The sequence below is a fragment of the Plecotus auritus genome (assembly GCF_963455305.1).
Source record: "Plecotus auritus genome assembly, chromosome: X".
In the NCBI taxonomy this organism is placed as follows: Eukaryota; Metazoa; Chordata; class Mammalia; order Chiroptera; family Vespertilionidae; genus Plecotus; species Plecotus auritus.
Window position 1 is genome coordinate 83,484,734 of NC_137784.1, and position 21,901 is coordinate 83,506,634.

General features: G+C 37.9%; 1 protein-coding gene across 2 annotated transcripts in view; it reads left to right on the forward strand.

Moving 5' to 3' along the window:
• The window catches only part of DNAAF6 (dynein axonemal assembly factor 6), a 66,497-nt gene that overhangs the window by 27,744 nt on the left and 16,852 nt on the right, over window positions 1–21,901 (forward strand). For both annotated transcript variants that reach the window (XM_080652908.1, XM_080652909.1), the window contains exon 5: window positions 1,656–1,752. In XM_080652908.1, coding sequence (XP_080509034.1) covers window positions 1,656–1,752 — 97 coding nt within the window. The remainder of the gene's footprint in view (window positions 1–1,655; window positions 1,753–21,901) is intronic.

Sequence of the window (21,901 nt, forward strand, 5' to 3'; positions counted from 1 at the left end):
ACTTTCCCTGATGTTTGGTGTTCTGTAGAAAGAACATCCATGAAAGCTTTACGGGAATACTGGTAAGTAACTCATTCAAGATATGAAGAAAATGGCTTTTAATATTTTTAAAAAGTATGCATTTTCAATCTTATGCAATTATATTTCAAATGTCCCTATGGGTAAAGAGGAAAATGAGTAAAGAACGTGGACAGGTGGTTCACAAAAGAAGAATGACTAGTAGCCAAATAAAAAATTATAAGGGCCTGATCTAAGTCACTGGCCTCAGGGAAAAGCATTAGGGTCTTTATTTGAGAGATTTTTAAAGGCAGATTTGATATTTTGATTAGATATAATGGATGAGAGGAAAGTGTAAAAAATGATGCTAAGGTTACTATCTTGGGTGACTGGGTTATGAATAGTGGGCCCATTAAATGTAATTGGGAATGTATGTGGAAGGGAAGCAATGAGTTTGTTTTTGGATGTGTGAACAGGGAGGTACCTTTGAGACATCCAGGCAAATACATATAGTAAGAAGTTGGAAAACTGCTTCTGGAGATGAGAAGAGCAGCAGCTAGAGCAAATTTATCTGGGAATCATGGACATATGGGTCAATACTTTTCTATTTAGTTTATCCTGGCCTAATCTTTGTAAATACCTGATAGATGTTATAGTCTATTAAGAAAAAAAATGACCCATATCAAATGGCTACTTATTGTCACTCCTGTTTCAACTCAGAGAAATCCCTTTTTTATTCCTGGGCATCAAAAGTTCAATGTAATCTTTTACTCTTCCTGTCCAGAGATTTACCGTTTCTTCATTAGGATAGAATTAAATACAAAAGATCATTTGTAAATGTTTGCTTACTTCATTCCATCTAAAATGATAGGGTACATTATGCCTGGGTGCTTCTATAAAACATCCTACCTCTAAGGGCCCAAGTTTGGGCCCAAGGAAAAATTTGTGAATTGTCATGCGTGAGTTGAAATACAGGAAAATTTTTCATTGAACTAAGAATTCTATATGACTTGATTCAAAACATCATAGTGTAGATGTGTTGACTACATTACCAGTGTTTCTATTGTAGAATTTTAGAGGTGGAAAAGATAGAAATCATTTAATTCAAATCCACCCCTTCTATAAATTGTAAAAATGTAGAAGCAGAGACTCCATGAGTTTGTGACTTTACCAAGGTCACACAGTTAATGACAGAAATGGTATTAAACCTGGATTGTTGAACTCTACTTTGTGGCTTATATTTAGCAGAGGGAAGTTTCTGTCTATCCATCAAACTGGGTTATGGGCCCACTATTTTTCTGAGCCACTGTTTTCCTGGAAAGAACCTTCCTTTTTTTCTTCTACATTGAATTTTATTAGACTCTTATTAGAAATTCCCTCAATCCATTTTATATGTATAGATCTAAAACAGTTAAGCTTTATTTTAGAAAAGAAGTATATATGATATAAATTCTGTTTTCCAGTGTTAGGCATTTTTAACGGAATTTCTAGACTTCTATTCCTTTATGTTCTGCTATATGCCTGAAAAACTGCAAGCATTTTATTTAGTCCTTTTATTTTTTTTTGTAATGGCATGTTCTCATAAGTTTCTAGTTTTCTGCTCTATGACAGGAAATTTCTCTTTCATTTGAACCTCTGTATCAATGACTTTTTTTCAGGTATGATATTATATACAAACAGCAGGTGGGAACTGAGGATGTATTCCTAGGACTTATGAAAAAAGACTCTTCAACAGCATGTTGTGAGGATCTAGTGGTAAGCTTTTCCGCACTTCCCCATTTTCCTTATGATCTTTATAGCTAAATTGACTGCTTGTTGCATACATAACACTGTAGGCAAGGCTGTAAACTCTTTAAAAATAGTGGTTGCTATACTTCAAGTACTAAGGGAGTAATGGGATAGACAGTTTAAATTCGGTAAACATGTTCAAAATAAACTAACCTTACACATGTGGGTAAGATTTACAAATAAACATAATATAATCATGACATAATACACTATTTCTAGTTCTATTAAAACTGCCCAATCTGATTGAACTGAATTTCTTTAATCTTTCTTCTATCTCATGTATGCCATCTGATTGGTTAATAATGTCTCATGAGTTGACAGGCAATGAGAATGAAATATTTCCTTTCCTGAATCTGTCTTCTCTCTTATGTCTGTGTTTCTTTTAATGACTCAGCTTGCATTGGGAAATTTAAAAAGGGATTTTTTTTCTTAATATTTGGAACTTCTGATTTAAAATTTTAAAAAGACATCTAAAGTGTAACTTGGCTTTCTATTCTGAATGACACTACACCATATTGGAGAGCATCTTTTGCCAAGCCACTGTTCTCATGTAATTACAATAACAACGCCAACAATATGAATTAAAACCACCTTATTTTTGTTTATTTGAGCCTCATAATGATCTTGTTGAAAAGTCTGGGTATAACTAAGAGTGCAGAATGCAACTCATTTTAACAATATACACTAGTAATTTTGGTGCTGAGAATGTATTTTTTGAGATCTGGGGCTGTGCATCTTTTTCTCTCCTCTTACAATACTGTATAGGATAGAGTACTGAGGTGCCCATAGGAAATGCTTAATATTTTTCCCCTTAACCAAATGATAAATGGAATCTTTCTTTTGCACAAACTTCAGGTTTTCTCTTATTAGTAAGATCAAGTAACAAAATGTGAATAGTGATTTTAAGTACCTCAGATTTTTCAAACTTGAATGAGTTAAGGTTTCAAGTGATCTTGAAGTAAATAGCCCCCAGAGTTTGTTTGTTTGTTAATCCTCCCATGAGGATATTTTTCCCCATTGATTTTTTTAAAAGAAAGAGTGGAAAGGAGAGGGAAGAGACAAAGAGAGAGAAACATCGATGTGAGAGAGAAACATCGATATGAGAGAGACCAACCACATCAATTGGTTGCCACCAGCATGCGCCCTGACCAGGGCCAGAGATGGAGCCTGCAACCAAGGCACTTGCCCTTGACTGGAATCTGTGACCCTTCAGTCCACCGGCCTAAGCTCTTACCACTGAACCAAATCGTCTAGGGCTAGCTCCCAGGATTTTAGCAGTAATATTCAAACTCTTCTCCTTAAATTATTATACAATTATGTTTTTTATTTCTAGTATTAAGGATTGATTTAAACTCTGGAGAAATTCTAGGCCCTAAATAAATAAAACTGTTGTGGGCCTTTTAATTTCTCTCATGCAAATTGCTACTAGTATTAATGATAAAGGTATACTGAATGACAAATCTTGGAAACTAAATCACACCTCCTATTTAAAAATTCCTATTTTAGAATAGGAATATACAGTTTATCTAAAACACAAGTATATACAAAAAAACTACTTGATCCCTCCCTCTAATAAATTTATAATGTCTCATTTTATTATTAACAATTAAACTCAGTGTTGACAATTGTATGTCTACTGGAAGTTAAAGGGTTTGGGTAAGGAATGAACACCACTGAATGACAGCAGCAAATGAAACATTTGTTGGTGCTATGGCACTTTACCACATTATACTATTCTGTTACTCCTTTCTTTTTAATCATATATTCAATCTTTGAATACTGCTATATACCAGGCACTATCCTTTGTACTAGGGATACAGAGATAAGTAAGAAACAGTTAATTACCCTCAAGGAATTTCCAGTAAAGGATATGGATACCTAATAAATCATTGCAACAGTACATATTTAGAGGCATATATTAGGCACATGATGACATAAAGCAGAAAGAGAACAATTCTCTTTAGGCAGATAGGATTTCTATGGACAACATTCCAAGAAGGATCTTCCAAACAGAGGTAAGAGCACATGGAATGGTAACCAGGCATGAAATAGCATGGCCTATTTGAGTAAGCAGTGAATATAAAAAAGAAAAGCCCTCATTTATAGCTTTAATTTTGAATTTTATCCTGTAGGCATATCAATTATGACATCCACCATCATTGCTTAACCCCACTGGTAAGACTCAGACTAAAGAGGTTGTTGACCCCATCTCAAGTATTTCTTGCTCAGATTTATAAGCTTATTATTTCTGTTGATAATATGGCATTTTCTCAAATCTAAGACATCATCAAATTGTAACTGTGCCATTTATTTAATAACAAAGGAAAATAGATATGCTATATTTAATGTATGCATTGATTATGCGATGCATCCTAATATCAGAAACATTAAAATGTAGGGAAATTTGCAACTTAGAATTGACTAAATATGTTACTTAGATCCTGGACCTGATTTATATGTACAAGGAGTGATTTGGTGGTTAAAAATTCACAAGGACCACCCTGTCCTTTACCCTCCCCAAATTCCAAATAAGAAAGTAAGATTTATGAGTCCTAAATCAAAGCAATTGTCTTAAACAAAATTCTGCATTAGTAATATGTATGTCTTCAGCAAACCTTCCATTCTTGTCTTCTAACTCCAATCCAAAGAACTCCATTATACAAATGTTGCCTCTTGCTCCACTCCCGTTTGTAGCTATCAAACTTCCCACACCTTAATCTATATTTAGGCATTTTATTTTTAAATAAAAATTATATATATTTGAAGTGTACGATATGATGATTTAATATACATATACATAGTGAAATGATTACTACAGTCAAGCTAATTAATGTGTCATCTCACATAGTTAACATTTGTGTGTGTGTGTATGTGTGTGTGTGTGTGTGTGTGTGTGTGTGTGTAGTGAGACCACATGAAATCTACTCTATTAGCAAATTTCCAGTATTCAATATAGTATTATTAACTCCAGTCATCATGCTGTACATTAATTTTAGAGCTAGAGCTAAGCCAGTTTTTGTTTTGCCTTGTTATTAGCTGCTAACCCTTTTCTTCAAGTAAAATTCAATGAGTCCAACATATAAAACACATAAAAGCATCCTCACCTTGGTTAAAAGGATACTATTATCCATGAGGCAGCTCTTAGGAGAAAAAAACTGGGGCTCCTTGGAACACGAAAGATGAGAACCTAACCTTTCTTTCATATATTACAGTTCATTTGAGAAAATAAGGACAAGCTTACAAGGTATCAAATATTCATATAAATTAATGGAAAAACAAGCAAGCTAGAAGGCTTTTTACTCCTAAGTGACATGTCTATGTTTTTCTTTAAACCTTATGAGTAGAATGCCTCTGTCTTGTTTTATTTTATTTTATATTTTCTTTTCTTTTGTCTTCTATACTCTCCGTCCCTCTCTACAAGGTTCTGATTAAATGGGTTTGATATTTATCCTTGACTATATATCCTTGCATACATATTCATCATTGTTTGCTATATTTTTAAAAATTCTACAAATACTTATTGAGCACTTACTATAGGCTAGATACTCAATAGATAGAGTTGAAAAAAATCAGTGTTTCTACTTCTCTCAAGGAGCTTTCTCTCAATAGATCAAACAGTCCATAAGCAGCAGCACAGACATTCATAAATCCATCCAATAAGGAAACAATAAGATCAAATGGATATAGATTACTTACACAGACAGCATAAGTAAGATCAGCATGGTGTCAGCTCCTCATATTCCTTTGCCCCACAGGACAAAATCAAATTAAAGGGGCCTGTGGGTACTCTATTGCTGAAGAGTTCACTCTAGACTGCAGCTAAGCTGTTTTATAGCCTGCATCTATACCCAAGGGGAAGGAGATAGAAAGTCCTATGCCTTACTGGAACCAGGAAATAGGGTGAGAATCTGCCTTGTATTAGCCTTCTGCAAGATAGGAAGCCTCCCACAAGGTAGAAAGACAGATAAGAAAAACAGCCTTGAGGCAACTCCTCACAAGACTGCCTATCTTCCCACAGTCTGTGAGGATCACAAGATGTTCTGCCAAGACCTGGGGCAGACCACAATTGAGCCTTGCCTACATGACCTAAGTAAATAGTGCAACGTCACCAGAATATCAGAGTGGAGACATTTTTGTGCATTTACAGTCTATGAATAAAAGTTTTTTTTTCCTGGTTGTTTTCACATAATATAATAACAATAGCAAATAATTTATATAATGCTTACTAAGTGCCAGACATTTCTCTAAGAACTCCGTGCATAGTAACTCACTAATCCCCACACCAAAACTCTATAAAATCATTGCTAGTATCCCCATTTTACTAATGAGGTTACTGAAGCACAAAGAAGTAACTTGCTTAAGGTCACACATTTAGAATCTGGCAGAACTACAAGTTGAACCCAGACAATTTGAATTTGATAGAAGTATGTGCAAAGTGATATGAGCACAAGGGAGAAGAAGAGCAAGCTCACTTCATAATACAGATGGCATTTGACCTGGACATTTGAAGGACATAACAGTTTGTCTTCCACATAACAGAGTGGAAAAGTTGTCTAAGCAGAGTGAGCAGCATGAGCAAAGTATAGTTCTATGAAAGTATATGATGTTTTTTGAGAGCTATTTGTGGTGTTTTGGAACCTTAGAATGCATGGAGTAATAAAGTATAAAACTGAAAAGGCCACTTAAAGTTAGCTATAAAAGCCCTTGAATATCATACCATGTGCTGTGAACTGAACTGTGCCCCTCCCCGACCATTCACTAACCCCTGGTGTGATGGTATTCTGAAATAGCCTTTGGGAGGTAATTAGATTTAGATAAGGTCACAAGGGTGGAGCTTTCATCATTATATCAATGCCTTTATATGAAGAGACACCAGAGAGCTTGCTCTGCTTGCTCTCTCTCCCTGTCTCGTGAGCACACAGTGAGAAGGTGGCCATCTACATGCCAAGGAGAGAGCTCTCACCAGAAACCACCATGCTGGCATATGCTCAGACTTCCAGTCTATAGTATTTTGTTATGGTAGCCTGAGCATACTAAGACACCATGAAATTTGGACTTTATCTTGTGGACATTAGAATTACTAAATGTTTTAAAGGAGACAAGTTGAATGATTAGATGCACATTTCAGAACAACTCTAGTGGCAGATTATGGTTAAGAATTTGGTGGAGATTATTGTGAGAGATGAGTGTGAGTTTGGAAGACTGATGGTAGGAAAACAAGTTGATAGACAATTGCAATAGTTCAGGTGAGAGAAGTAAGAGAAGTAAGACTATGGCAATGGGGATAGAAAAGAATGGCTTCAGTAGAAATTTTGGAGGTAGTATTGATATGATTTAGAAAGTGGTGAAATGTGATTTGTAAAGGAGAAGCAGGAGTTAGATTTCTAGCTTTAGTGACTAGGTGAATGGTGATGGCATTAATCAACATATGGGAATGATAAAGTGTTTTATCTTTGGGTGGTAATCTTAAAGATGGTTTTTATTTCCTTTAGTTCATCTGAGTTTTCCACATATTTTACAATTACCATCAATTACTTTTGAAATGAGAGTAAACAAAGGGTGTTTTTGTTTGTGTTGTGGAGATCAGTTATGCAATGCAAAAGAAAGAAGACAAAGTTCTAGGAGAAAATATTAAGCTTGAGTTATATTGAGTTTCAACTGCCTGTAGGAAATCTTGTTGAAAGTATGTAGTAGTCTGTTAGTATTATAAATCTATGAGGAACTCAAAGACAGGAACTGGAGATACTGACTTTCAGAGTGTGTTTGCTCTCTCCAGAGGTTGGAATATATCCACAGAGTGATGGCTTTGCATTGGGCTTGGAATGAAGTATAACTTATTTTAGGTAGTGTGTGTATGCTTGGAGAGGGGGAGTTGTTGATAGGGATACTAGGGAACTTTCAGAAATGGGACTGACTTGAAACAGAATATGTGGCCCTTGGGAAGGGGTCAACAATCAGAGACAGACTTCAAACAGAGGCATTGTAAATTCTCCAGGCCGGGAATTGAAAACCAAGGGAATTGAATAAATGAAGTGAGGTTGGGATTGTGACATGGCTTTACAGATACACTAGGGGAAGCAAAAAAACTGTCATAGAAACAAGTTAGGGAAACAAAGAATGGGAAACTGCCTACCTCTGAGAAAGAGGGTTGCCAGTTGGAGATTGTGGAAAAAGGAGCTTTAGATATCAAAGATATGTAGGGAGATAGCCTGACTTCCCCATAGGACTATTTTTTGACAGGAAAGGGGATGGGTGCAATGGGGAAGTAGGTCAGTGGATTCCAATTTTTATCCATGGGTACTGAACATCAGACTATCTCTAAAATAAAATAAAAATGAATGGGGCTAGGGTTATTGATATTCTGCCAAATGACCCATTATTTGTTCTAGGAGAGGGGAAAAGCTGCCTGCAGGTAGTTTGATACTCTTTTTGAGCTGCAATGGATACATGATATTTTGGTGCTTCTAGTTTAATTGATAGGGGACAATTTGATGTATCCTAAGAAATAAGACATTAAGCTGTGTGGTTTTTTGTTTTTTGTTTTTTCATCATCACCTCCTCACTGGGATATAATCCTTACTCCATCTCTAAATCTCACTAAGAATAGGGTGAAAGTCAAGGATGGATTAGGAGTCTGTCACCATCTGCCAGACACAATTAAAAGTCACATGTTTATCACACATACTCATCTCAGAAAGGGCTATCAATCATTCTGAGCAAAGTGTCAGCCCATCCTCTGAGAACTCACTTGCTTCTTGAATGATATCCTCATCAAATTCTAGTTAAAGCAGTCATATTCATTTATTTTTAATGAATAATTAGATTTGGCATCTTGATAATAGAATGGATTTCTTTCCTAAAGAATGAACACTTTTTTTGGAGGCTTTCTGATACTGAATTTTGGGTTGCGTGTTAAGGAACTATTTATCTATTCTGATTTTATTAAGAGTCATAAGCAAGAATGGATGATGAATTTGATAAAATGCCTTCTTTTTATTTATTTTATCTTTATTGTTGAAAGTATTACAGATGGCCCCTTTTTGCCCATTGAACCCTTATAGTCCCCCCTTCCCCCCAACGGATCAAATGCCTTCTCAACATTTGTGGAGATCATATGATTATTTAGTTTTGATATATTGGTAAGTTATGTTACATTTTTTAATATTAAAGAATTCCTGCATTTACCCATTTATTCGTTTATTCAACAAATATTTATTGAGTGCCTACAATGTGGCAGGTATTGTTCTAAGCACTGAAGATACTGTAGTAAACAAAAGACAAGTATTACTGCCCTCACAGAGCATAACTTCTAGTGGGAGAGATAAATGAACAAAATAAATGCATAAATTTTATTGTACTTTGGAAGGCGATAAATGCTATGAAGAAGGAGAGAGCCAGGGGAATTAAAAAGGAGTATTAGGGTTGGTAGTGGCAGCAATTTTAAATAGTGTGGTCAGGGACAGTCTCACTGAGAAGACAATATTTGTGCAAAGACTTGAAGAAGATGAAGAAGTAAGGCTAAGATGTTGGAAAGGTTATCTAAGTGGATATTTAAATCATAGAGATTTAAGATGGAACTAAATGTTAAAAATATCAATGAAGAACAAAACTATTAGAAAAATTAGGGTAAGTGTGTGATCTAGGAATTGTAGATAATTGCACAAAGAAAGGTGATTGATGGTATGGTGTGAAGACATGAGATTTATTTTAAAAAGCTGGAGGGAAGGGTCAGGCCCAGTGATATAAAGGGAATGGGAGGAAAAATACAGGCACCAATTGAGAAGACTATAAGGGAATCAGTGTCACTAGAGGAGATCTAGATTTCATTTAGACTAAGAAGTTGAAGAGAATATTCAAGGAAGGCTTATGAGATAAGGGATAATGTACCATGTGTTCCAGAGTACTTAATTCAAGGGGTAGGAAATGGAAACAAAATAAGAGATATGAAGATCCAGATGGTAATTATTAAGTGATAAGGAGGGACATGGGAATCTGAGGCTTCTTGTGTTTATTGATAAACAGAGGTAAAAATATAACTTTAGTTCTGGTAGTCTGAAGTTAGTGGTGATGAGGTTGTGAATGGTTGGGGGTGAACTATCTAGAGTATGAGGTTATGAGTGCTTAAAAGTGAACTATCTAGAGCAGTGGTCGGCAAACTCATTAGTCAACAGAGCAGCAAACTGCGGCTTGCGAGCCGCAGTTTGCCAACCACTGATCTAGCGTCATTAAATCAAATAAGAATATCTGCCAAATTGTCAGCCCTAACCCTTCTGTATTCCTTAAGCTTCACTTAAATTTCAGTACATAGCATAGACTGGCCAAGTTACATATAAGATATGTTTAATTTATTCTTCTGCCCTGGTAGTCAGGAAGTGACAGTTCAAAAGGAAACCTAGAATTGATGACCTCTTCAGAACACCTGCTATTTGACCTTATCATTTCAATTTTTACATATATTATAATATGATCACAGACACTTATCTGAGGAACTGGGAAGCCTGTTTTAATCTCTTTCAGATTATAGGAATATGATATCTTCAGGAAACATTCTGTCATATAAATCTATCATAAAAATAAGACAAGAAAGAGAGAATTTGAAATTCAAAATGATAATCCCACATTAAATGACCACCCCTCCCAAAGGCTTTGTTATATTAAGCCACCTCTGTTATAACACATAGAGGAGAATAAATGAAGGCCCATGAAAACAACTTGTAAGCAATTTGACCTACCTTCACCTATCTCTAGGAAAGCCCCAAAGTGAATTTCCAGAGAGAGAGATAGAGACTAAGTGAGTAGTTTTGACTGAAGATAAACTGAAAATGGGAAAAGGAACCTCACAAGCCTTAAATTGGTAGACCTTTTTCCTGTCACTTGTTATTCACAAGGCCAGAAGACAGAGGTTTGAACTAGTTAGTGATGGATACTGTGGTAGCCTGCCTTCAAGATGGCCCTCAAAGCTTATCGACTCCTGCTCTAGCCGGTTTGGCTCAGTGGATAGAGTGTTGGCCTGCAGACTTAAGGGTTGCGGGTTGGATTCCGCTCAAGGGCATGATGTGTCTCTCTCACATCGATGTTTCTCTCTGTGTGTCTCTCCCCTTCCTTTCCACTCTCTCTAAAAGTCAATGGAAAAATATCCTCTGGTGAAGATTAACAACAAAGAAGATTCTCAACTCCCAATATTCTTCCCTTTGTGTAGTCCCTTTCACATCAGATAGGGCTGCCCTTTATAATTAACTAGAGGCCCGGTCCACAAAATTCGTGCACGGGGAGGGGGGAGCGGTGTCCCTCAGCCCAGCTTGCACCCTCTCCAATCTGGGACCCCTTGAGCGATGTCCAACTGCTCATTTAGGCCTGATCCCACCCACCGGGATCAGGCCTAAATGGACAGTCGGACATCCCTCTCACAATCCAGGACTGCTGGCTCCCAACCACTCGCCTGCCTCTGCCTGATTGCCCCTAACTGCTTCTGCCTGCCAGCCTAATCACCCACTAATCATTCCTCTGCCAGCCTGATCGACGCCTAACTGCTCCCCGGCTGGCCCAGTTGCCCCTAACTGCCCTCCCCTGCCGTCCTGGTGACCCCTAACTGCCCTCTTCTGCTGGCCTGGTCACCCCTAACTGCCCTCCCCTGCCAGCCTGGTCACCCCCAAGTGCCCTCCCTTGCAGGCCTAGTCCCCTCCAACGGCCCTCCCCTACAAGCCTGGCCACCCCCCTAACTGCCCTCCCCTGCAGGCCTGGTCCCCCACAACTGCCCTCCCCTGCAGGCCTGGTCTCCCCCCAACTGCCCCCCATTGCAGGCCTGGTCCCCCACCCAACAGCCCTCCCCTGCAGGCCTGGTCCCCCCAACTGCTCTCCCCTAAGGCCTGCCCCCCCCCCTCAACTGTCCTCCCCTGAAGTCCTGGTCCCCCCCAACTGCCCTCCCCTGCTAGCCTGGTCCCCCCCAACTGCCCTCCCCTATAGACCTGGTCCCCCCAACTGTCCTCCACTGCAGGCCTGTTTCCGCCCCCCACAACTGCCCTCCCTTGCTGGCTTGATCTCCCCCAACTGCCCTCCTCTGCTGGCCTGGTCACCCCTAACTGCCCACAACTGCCCTCCCCTGCAGGCCATCTTGTGGCAGCCATCTTGTGTCTACATTGGGGGCAGCCCATCTTTGACCACATGGGGCGGCCATCTTATGTATTGGAGTGACGGTCAATTTGCATGTTACTCTTTTATTAGATAGGATGGGATATTACAGAAATAAAAGAATGTAAGTTATGAGGCTATGTTTAAAAAGGCATTGCTTCTGCTTTGCTTTTTTTTGTATCATTCACTCTGGGGGAAAAAACAGTTTTTGTGTCATAAGGACATTCAAGCAGCCCTAAGTCTTATGCAGAAGTCCAGGTGATGAATAACTGATGCCTCCTACCAACAGCCATGTAAGTAAGCTATTTTGGATGCAGAACCTCTAGCCCTAATAAAGCCTTCAAATGTCTATAGCAGTAGCCAATATCTTGACTACAACCTCATAATAGACCATAAGTCAGAACTACCTAGCTATGCCATCCCCAAATTCCTAACCCATGGAGAGTGTGAGAGACAATAAATGTTTACTGCTGTTTTGAGTCATAAATTGGGTGTGAGGGTGGAATTTGTTTTGATTATGTAACAATAAATAACTAATAAACAATAAATAACTTATAGGTGACAGAATAAAAAACCAAATTTGACTCCAAATGTTGAGCTCCAAAAAGGTTGCAAGTTTCCCAATGAAATTTTTATCAGTTTTTCTTAGCTTACCTATTAAAATAAATTCTTTGAAATTAATTCAATTTATATACTATCTAAAGAGAGAAACATTAATACCTTTAATTGCTAGGTCAGTGACATACTGTACTTACTAATGTTGAAAAAGTTTAGTCATGGGTATAATCAGAAGTCAATAAATAATCATGTCTATTTTTAAGGTGTTCATTAAAAATATCTCTAAAATAGTCTGATTCAAGTTTCAAGAGGAGTTTTTCTATTAAGATTCTTCATTCTTATGAGATATTAATATGTACCATTCCATTTAATTTGTTCCCTCTCCTGTCCTGCATCTGAAGCCATTTTAGTGTACAATTTGTATTTAAGAGGAAAAATTAGTTGTTTCTGAATAAACCTTCACTAGAGTTGAAATGATTTCAAGAACCACTTTGAAGCTCTACCCAAAAGCTGAATCTCAATTTCACAGAAGTCATAATTTTTTTCCTCCTTCAAATGTCATTTCAACCTGAGCAAATAATATTTTCCCTTGAAAGATCTAAACATTTCATAATAAAGAAACAGATATTTGTATCTCTTGTTCCAGGGGACATGAGTCATCCTGCAACTAAAGAGCATCTCAACTTGACTATCAGATCTGAATGTTATTGCAATAAAAATGTGTCTTTGTCCAATAGAATACTCATTTATTTTGAGGTAGAGTGCCTATATTTACCTCTTTGAGAAATGTTTCATTTCTCTCAATTAAAGCATATCTAATTATGAAGATTTGAATTTTCAAAATATAAAGTAGAGGTAATTCTTTGTTTAATGAAAATATTAACCATAGAGGATATATATATATATATATATATATATATATATATATATATATATAATGTTGGCCATAGGTTTGTCATATATGGCCTTTATTAAGTTGAGGAATGGTGCCTCTATTCCCACTTTGCTGAGACTTTTTTTTTTTTATCATAAATGGGTGCTGGGTTTTGTCAAATGCTTTTTCTGCATCTATTGGTATGATTATGTGGTTTTTATTCTTCATTTTGTTTATATGATGTATCACGTTTATTGATTTGTGGATATTGTACCACTTTGCATCACCAAAATAAATCCCACTTGATCATGGTATATGATCTTTTCAATGTATTACTGGATTCGGTTTGCTAATATTTTGTTGAGGATTTTAGCATCTACGTTCATCAGGATATTGGCCTAAAATGTTCTTTCTTTATAGTGTCTTTATCTGATTTTGGAATTAGGGTAATGCTAACCTTGTAAAAGGAGCTTGAAAGTCTTACCTCCTCTTGAATTTTTTTGAATAGTTTGAGAAGGATAGGTGTTAGTTTTTTGAATGTTTGGTAAAATTCAGCTGTGAAGCCATCCTGTCCAGGACGTTTGTTTGCTGAGAGCTTTTAAGATTGTATGTTTCTAGGAATTTATCCATTTTGTCCATATTGTTTAATTTGTTGGCACATAGTTGTTCGTAATATTTTCTTACATGCCCTTGTATTTCTTTTGAGTCAGTTTTTACTTCTCTTTCATTTCTGATATTATTTATTTTGGTCTTCTCTCTTTTTTTCTTGATATGTCTCGTTAAAGGTTTGTCAATCGTGTTTACCTTTAAAAAGAACCATCTCTTGGTTCCAATGATCTTTTGTATTGTTTTTTTAGACTCTGTTTTATTTATTTCTGCTATGATCTTTATTATTTCATTTCTTCTACTCTCCTTGGGCTTTGTTTATTGTTCTTTTTCTAGTTCCTTTAAGTGTAAATTTAGATTGTTTGAGATTTTTCTTATTTCTTGAGGTAGACCTGTAATGCTATGTATTTCCCTCTCATGACTACTTTCACTGTGTTAGCATCTATGTTTTCAACCATAGATTTTGGGTTGTTGTGTTCTCATTTTCATTTGTTTCAAGGTATTATTTGATTTCTTCCTTGATCTCATTATTAACCCATTCATTCTTTTTTATTTTATTTTTTAATCTTTACTGTTGAGAGTATTACAGATGTCCCCCCTTTTTACCCATATAGCCCCCCTCCACCCAGTTCCCACCCCACTTCACCCCAAGCCTTCACCACTATATTATCTATGTCCATAGCTAATGCACATATGCATGTAAATTATTTGGTTAATCTCTTCTTACCCCCTCATCCCCTTCCCTCTGAGATTCGTCAGTCTGTTCTATGTTTCCATGCCTATGATTCTATTTTATTCACCAGTTTATTTTGTTCATTATATTGTTTGCTTATTTTGATTTTTAGATTAAATTGTTGACAGATATGTATTTACTGCCATTTTATTGTTCATATTGTTTTATCTTTTTTCTTCTTCATTTTCCTCTTCTTAAAGAATACCCTTCAGAATTTCATGTAATACTGGTTTGGTGGTGATGAACTCCTTCAGCTTTTTCTTGTCTGTGAAGCTCTCCATCTGACCTTCAATTCTAAATGAGAGCTTTGCTGGGTAGAATAATCTTGGCTGTAGGTCCTTGCTATTCATCATTTTGAACATTTCTTGCCACTCCTGTCTGGCCTGCATAGTTTCTGTTGATAAATCAGCTGACAGTCATATGGGTGCTCTCTTGTAGGTAACTGACTATTTTCTCTTGCTGCTTTTAATATTCTCTTTTTGTCTTTAATTTTTGGCATTCTAATTATGATGTATTTTGGTGTGGGCCTTTTTGGGTTCCTTTTTTGGGGGGTGAGGGATCTTCTTGTTTTGGACTCTCTGTGCTTCCTGGACTTGTAAGCCTATTTCTTTCAACAGGTAGGGGAAGTTTTCTGTCATTATTTCTTCAAGTAGGTTTTCGATATCTTGCTCTGTCTCTTCTCCTTCCCCCATAATGCGAATGTTGGTATGCTTGAAGTTGTCCAAGAGACTCCTTACACTATCTTCATATTTCTGGATTCTTTTTTCTCTTTTTCTCTTCTGATTGGGTGTTTTTTGCTTCCTTATATTCCAAATTTGCTTCTCAGAATCTTCTACTCTACTGTTGAATTCCTGTAAATTATTCTTTATTTCCATTAGTGTATGTTTAATTTCTGACTGGTCCTTTTTCATGTCTTTGACATTCTCAAGAAGATCCTTGAAAGTCTCACTAAGTCCCTTGAAACTCTCATGAAGATCCTTGAGTAACCTTATAACCATGGTTTTGAACTCTGTATCCCATAATTTGCTTGCTTCCATTTCTTTCATTTGTGACATGTTTCTTTGTCTCCACATTTTGGCTGCTTCCCTGTATTTGTTTCTATGTATTAGGTAGAGCTCCTATGTCTCCTGGAATTGGTAGAGTGGCCTTGGGTAGTAAGTATCCTGTAGGGCTCAGTGGCTCAGCCTCTCCAGTCACCTGAGTGGGGCACTCTAGGTGTGCCCCTGTTTGGGCCATGTGCATAGTCTTATTGTAGTTGCCTTGATTGCTGTTGGTGTCACTGGGAGGAATTGACCTCCAGGTCAATTGGCTGTGAGTACCAGCTGCAACTACAGTTGGAGAGCTGCTGTTAAGGAAACACCCCTGTGGAGCAGGACTTGCTTCAGTGGGGCTTTAGTGCTCACTGAGTTTGCCTCTTGAGTGTATCCCTTGTGGATGTGTAGAGTTGTAATCTGGTATGGTATGAAACTGTCCACTGGATGCACTGGCTCTAGGGCCTCCAGGGAGGTGTGAAGTCAGCCACTGCCTGGGGTCACCCAGCAGGAGCTACAGAGAGATCTGCAGATGGCTGCTATTTGTATTGGGCTTAGAAGTGCCCAGGTGAGGCCCAACTGTGAAGCAATGCAGCCTGGTGCTAGTGCTGGGTCTTGAGTCTTTTATTGATAGGTTTGGGGAATGCTGACACCAGCTGTAGCTTGTTTGAGAGATTTTAGGAAAGTCTGAAGCCTGAGTTAGGACAGGTCATTCATATGAAAAAGCTGATACAAACAGCTTGGGTAGGGCTGAAAAATGGATGGGGTGGGGTCTCAGGGAATCACCAGGGTGGAGCAAACAGTGTGAGACAGGCTGATGGAGACTCAGATATGGTTGGTTACAAGGGAGGTCCCAGTATAGGAACAATGACCCCTGCAAGCACCCCGTCTGGGAGAACTCTGGCCCTGACTTCCTGCCCTGAAGCCAGACAATACAGTTCCTCCCCATATGTATCTGGGTCCCTCAGAAGGATAGAATCTGAGTAAATTTGTGCACTGGCCCTTTAAAAGGAACACCTGGGTCTCCAGCTGCCTCCATGTCACTCAACCACAATCCCTGCTGGATTTTACAGCCTGAAGTTATGGGGACTTTCCTTCCCAGCTCTGGAATCCTTGGCTTGGGGTCTGGTGTGGGGCTTGGACCCCTTGATCTTCAGGGCAGCTTCTGCAGAGACAATCTCCCTCCTGATAAAAAACAAAAAACAAAAAACCAGCACACATGGGTGTTGGACCAGCCCATTCTGTGCCTCCACCCCTCCTACCAGTCTCAGTGTGCTTTCTTCTTTACTTCTCTAGTTGTAGGACTTCCATTCAGTCAGCTTTCAGGTGGTTCTGAATGATGATTGTTCTGTATTTTTTTAAATTTCTTTATGGATTAAGGTATTACATATGTGTCCTCATACCCCCATTAACCCCCCAACACCCCCCCAATCATGCCCTCACCCCCCTGGTATCCGTGTCCATTGGTTAGACTTATATGCATGCATACAAGTCCTTCGGTTGATCTCTCCCCCTTACCCCCACCCTCTCCTACATTCCCTCTGAGGTTTGACAGTCTGATCGATGCTTCTCTGTCTCTGGATCTGTCCCTGTTCATCAGTTTATGTTGTTCATTATATTCCATAAATGAGTGAGGTCATGTGGTATTTTTCTTCCACCCACTGGCTTATTTCACTTAGCATAATGCTGTTGTAATTCTAAAATATCAAGAGATGTGTTACCTTTGTCTCCAAGCACCAAAAAGAAGATTTTTAATTGATTCCCAAGGGTGCGAGGTACTATTATAGGTAATGGGGATAATACAAATCTGGGAAAAATTATAATGACATTGTAGAATAATATCATGTAAGGATATTCTTTGCTCTAGGCCATGGCAATTCCATTTCAAACTGGTTGTCAATTTCTTTTTGTATAGACAAGGTCTTAATTACATTTTCTGCACCTCTTCCAGGAGCAAGTAGTGATAGACCCTTCCTTTGGTGTCCACGCAAGCCAGAAACCTCAATTTAATTTTACACACAAAGGAGCAGTGGTTTGATTTTGTGTCATACAAAAGGGAAGATGGGTGGCGACCCCTGTGTAATTACACTTCCTTGCCCCACCCATGGTCCTCCTGGATGACCAAGGTGTTTGGAATTATTGGTGACTACATTAGGTGGGGCATCAGCCCACGTAAGGGCTCTTACCCATGAAGGGTCAGGAACGTAAGTCCAAAATACTTCCCCATTTTCCCTAGGTAATATTAGCATACAGCTAATGACTGCTAGCATGGCAAGAAAGACATTCTCAGGCGTCCTTGGGGTTGTGGTTACCTCACAATTTCTTTTCTATTTTTTTATTTTTATTTTTTTATTATTTTTATTATTATTATTTTACATATGTGTCCTTATTACCCAATAACCCCCCACCCCCACTCATGCCCCACCCCCCTGTTGTCTGTGTCCATTGATTAGGCTCATATGCATGCACACAAGTCCCTTGGTTGATCTCTCCCCCTTGCTCCCACCGACCCCCTCCTTCCCTGAGGTTTGAGGTTCTGATCAACGTTTCTCAGTATCTGGATCTGTTCTTGTTCATCAGTCTATGCCATTCATTATATTCCACAAATGAGTGAGATCATGTGATATTTATCTTTCCCTGCCTGGCTTATTTCATGTAGCATAATGCCCTCCATCTCCATCCATGTTGTTGCAAATGGTAGGAACTCCTTTTTTACCGTAGCGTAGTATTCCATTGTGTAGATGTACCACAGTTTTTTAATCCACTCATCTGCTGATGGGCATTTAGGCTGTTTCCAAATCTTAGCTATGGTGAATTGTGCTGCTATGAACATAGGGGTGCATATATCCTTTCTGATTGGTGTTTCTAGTTTCTTGGGATATATTCCTAGAAGTGGGATCACTGGGTCAAATGGGAGTTCCATTTTTAGTTTTTTGAGGAAACTCCATACTGTTCTCCACAGTGGCTGCACCAGTCTGCATTCCCACCAACAGTGCAAAAGAGTTCCTTTTTCTCCGCATCCTCGCCAACACTTGTCGTTTGTTGATTTGATGATGATAGCCATTCTGACAGGTGTGAGATGGTACTGCACTGTTGTTTTGATTTTCATCTCTCCGATGATTAGTGACTTTGAGCAGGTTTTCATATGTCTCTTGGCCTTCCTTCTGTCTTCTTTCAAAAAGTGTTTTTTTAGATCAGTTGCCCATTTTTTGATTGGGTTGTTTATCTTCTTTTTGTTAAGTTGTATGAGTTCTCTGTAAATGTTGGAGATTAAACCCTTATCGTTGATATCATTGGCAAATATGTTCTCCCATGCAGTGGGCTTTCTTGTTGTTTTATTGATGGTTTCCTTTGCTGTGCAAAAGCTTTTTATTTTGATGTAGTCCCATTTGTTTATTTTCTCTTTAGTTTCCATTGCCCTAGGAGAGTATCAGTGAAGAAATTGCTTCGGCATATGTCTGAGATTTTGCTGCCTGTGGATTCCTCTAGTATTTTTATGGTTTCCCATCTTATGTTTAAGTCCTTTATCCATTTTGAGTTTATTTTTGTGTATGGTGAAAGTTGGTGATTTAGTTTCATTTTTTTTGCATGTATCTGTCCAATTTTCCCAACACCAATTGTTCAAGAGACTGTCTTGACTCCATTGTATGTTCATGCCTCCTTGGTCAAATATTAATTGAGCATAATGGCTTGGGTTGATTTCTGGGTTCTCTGTTCTGTTCCATTGGTCTATATGTCTGTTCTTATGCCAGTACCAGGCTATTTTGAGAACAGTGGCTTTGTAATACAGCTTGATATCTGGAATTGAGATCCCACCTACTTTGTTCTTCTTTCTCAGGATTGCTGTGGCTATTTGGGGTCTTTATTTATTCCAAATGAATTTTTGGATAGTTCGTTCTAGGTCTGTGAAATATGCCATTTGTATTTTAATGGGGAGTGCATTGAATCTATAGATTGCTTTGGGTAGTATGGACATTTTGATGATGTTGTTTCTACCAATCCATGAACACGGTATGTTCTTCCATCTGTTTATGTCTTCCTCTATTTCTTTTTTCAGTGTCCTGTAGTTTTCCGTATATAGGTCTTTTACCTCCTTAGTTAAGTTTATTCCTAGGTATCTTAATTTTTTTGATGCGATGGTAAATGGAATTGCTTTTTTAGTCTCTCTTTCTGTAAGTTCATTATTGGTGTATAGAAATGCCATAGATTTCTTGGCATTAATTTTGTATCTGGCTACATTGCCGAATTCATTTATTAAGTCTAATAGTTTTTTGATGGAGTCTTTAGGGTTTTTTTGTGTACAATATCATGTCATCTGTGAATAAGGACAGTTTTACTTCTTCTTTTCCAATTTGGATGCCTTTTATTTCTTCTTGTCTGATCACAATGGCTAGTACTTCCAGCACTATGTTGAACAGGAGTGGTGAGAATGGGCATCCCTGTCTTGTTCCTGTTCTTAGGGAAAATGGTTTTAGTTTTTGCCCATTGAGTATGATGTTGGCTGTACGTTTGTCATATATGGCTTTTATTATGTTGAGGTATGATCCTTCTATTCCCACCTTGCTGAGAGTTTTTATCAAGAAAGGGTGTTGGATTTTGTCAAATGCTTTTTCTGCATCAATTGATATGACTATATGATTTTTATCTCTCAATTTGTTTATGAGATGTATCACATTTATTGATTTGCAAATATTGTACCATCCTTGCATGGTACAATATTTGTACCATGCATGGACTGCTTTCATTGTGTCCCATAGGATTTGCAATGTTGTGTTTTTATTGTCATTAGTCTCCAGGATGGTTTTAATTTCTTCTTTGATCTCATTGATAACCCAATCATTGTTTAGTAGCATGGTATTCAGCTTCCAAGTGTTTGAATTTTTTGGAATGTTTTTATTGTAGTTTATTTCTAATATTATACCATTGTGGTCTGAGAAAATGCTTGGTATGATTTCAATCTTTATGAATTTGTTGAGACTTTGCTTGTGACCCAATATGTGGTCAATTTTTGAAAATATCCCATGTGCACTTGAGAAGAACGTATATTCCGTGGCTTTGGGGTGAAATGCTCTGAAGATGTCAATTAGGACCATCTGATCTAGTGTGTCATTTAGAATTGCTGTTTTTTTGCTGATTTTTTGTCTAGAGGATTTATCCAATGATGTCAGTGGTGTATTAAAGTCTCCTACTATGATGGTATTGTTGTCGATCTCTCCCTTGATATCTTCCAGGTGATTTTTTTATGTATTTGGGTGCTTCTGCATTGGGTGCATATATGTTTACCAGAGTTTTATCTTCTTGTTGAATTGCTCCATTTAGTATTATGTAGTGGCCTTCCTTATCTCTTATTATGGCCTTTACTTTGAGGTCTATTTTATCAGATATAAGTATCGCAACCCCAGCTTTTTTCTCATTTCCATTTGCCTGAAAAATGTTTTTCCATCCCTTCACTCTCAGTCTGTGTGAATCCTTTGCTCTGAGGTGGGTCTCTTGTAGACAGCAAATATATAGGTCATGATTTCTTATCCATTCAGCTACCCTCTGTCTTTTGATTGGTGCATTTAATCCATTTACGTTTAATGTTATTATTGACAAGTACATATTTGTTGTCATATTTTTCCTTAGTGTTTGTGTTTCTTCTTGCCTTTCTGTTTCTTCTTTTTACAGTATTCCCTTTAGCATTTCTTGCATTGCTGGCTTGGTAGTGATAAACTCTCTTAGCCCTTTTTTGTCTGTGAAGCTCCTGATTCCACCTTCAATTTTGAATGATAGCCTTGCCGGGTATAGTATTCTTGGATTCAGTCCCTTGCTTTGCATCACTTTGTATATTTCATTCCATTCCCTTCTGGCCTGGTGTGTTTCTCTTGAGAAATCAGTTGATATTCTGATAGGAGATCCCTTGTAAGTAACTTTCTGTCTCTGTCTCTCTCTGGCAGCCTTTAAGATTCTTACTTTGTTGTTGGTATTTGCCAATGAATTATGATGTGTCTTGGTGTCGGTCTTTTGGGGTTCATCTTCTTTGGGACTCTATGTACTTCTTGGACTTGCATAGTTTTTTTCTTGCCAATATCAGGGAAGTTTTCTGTCATTATTTCTTCAAACAGGTTTTCTATTCCTTGCTTCTCTTCCTCTCCTTCTGGTATCCCTATTAAGCGAATGTTGTTTTGTTTTGTGTTGTCCCAAAGC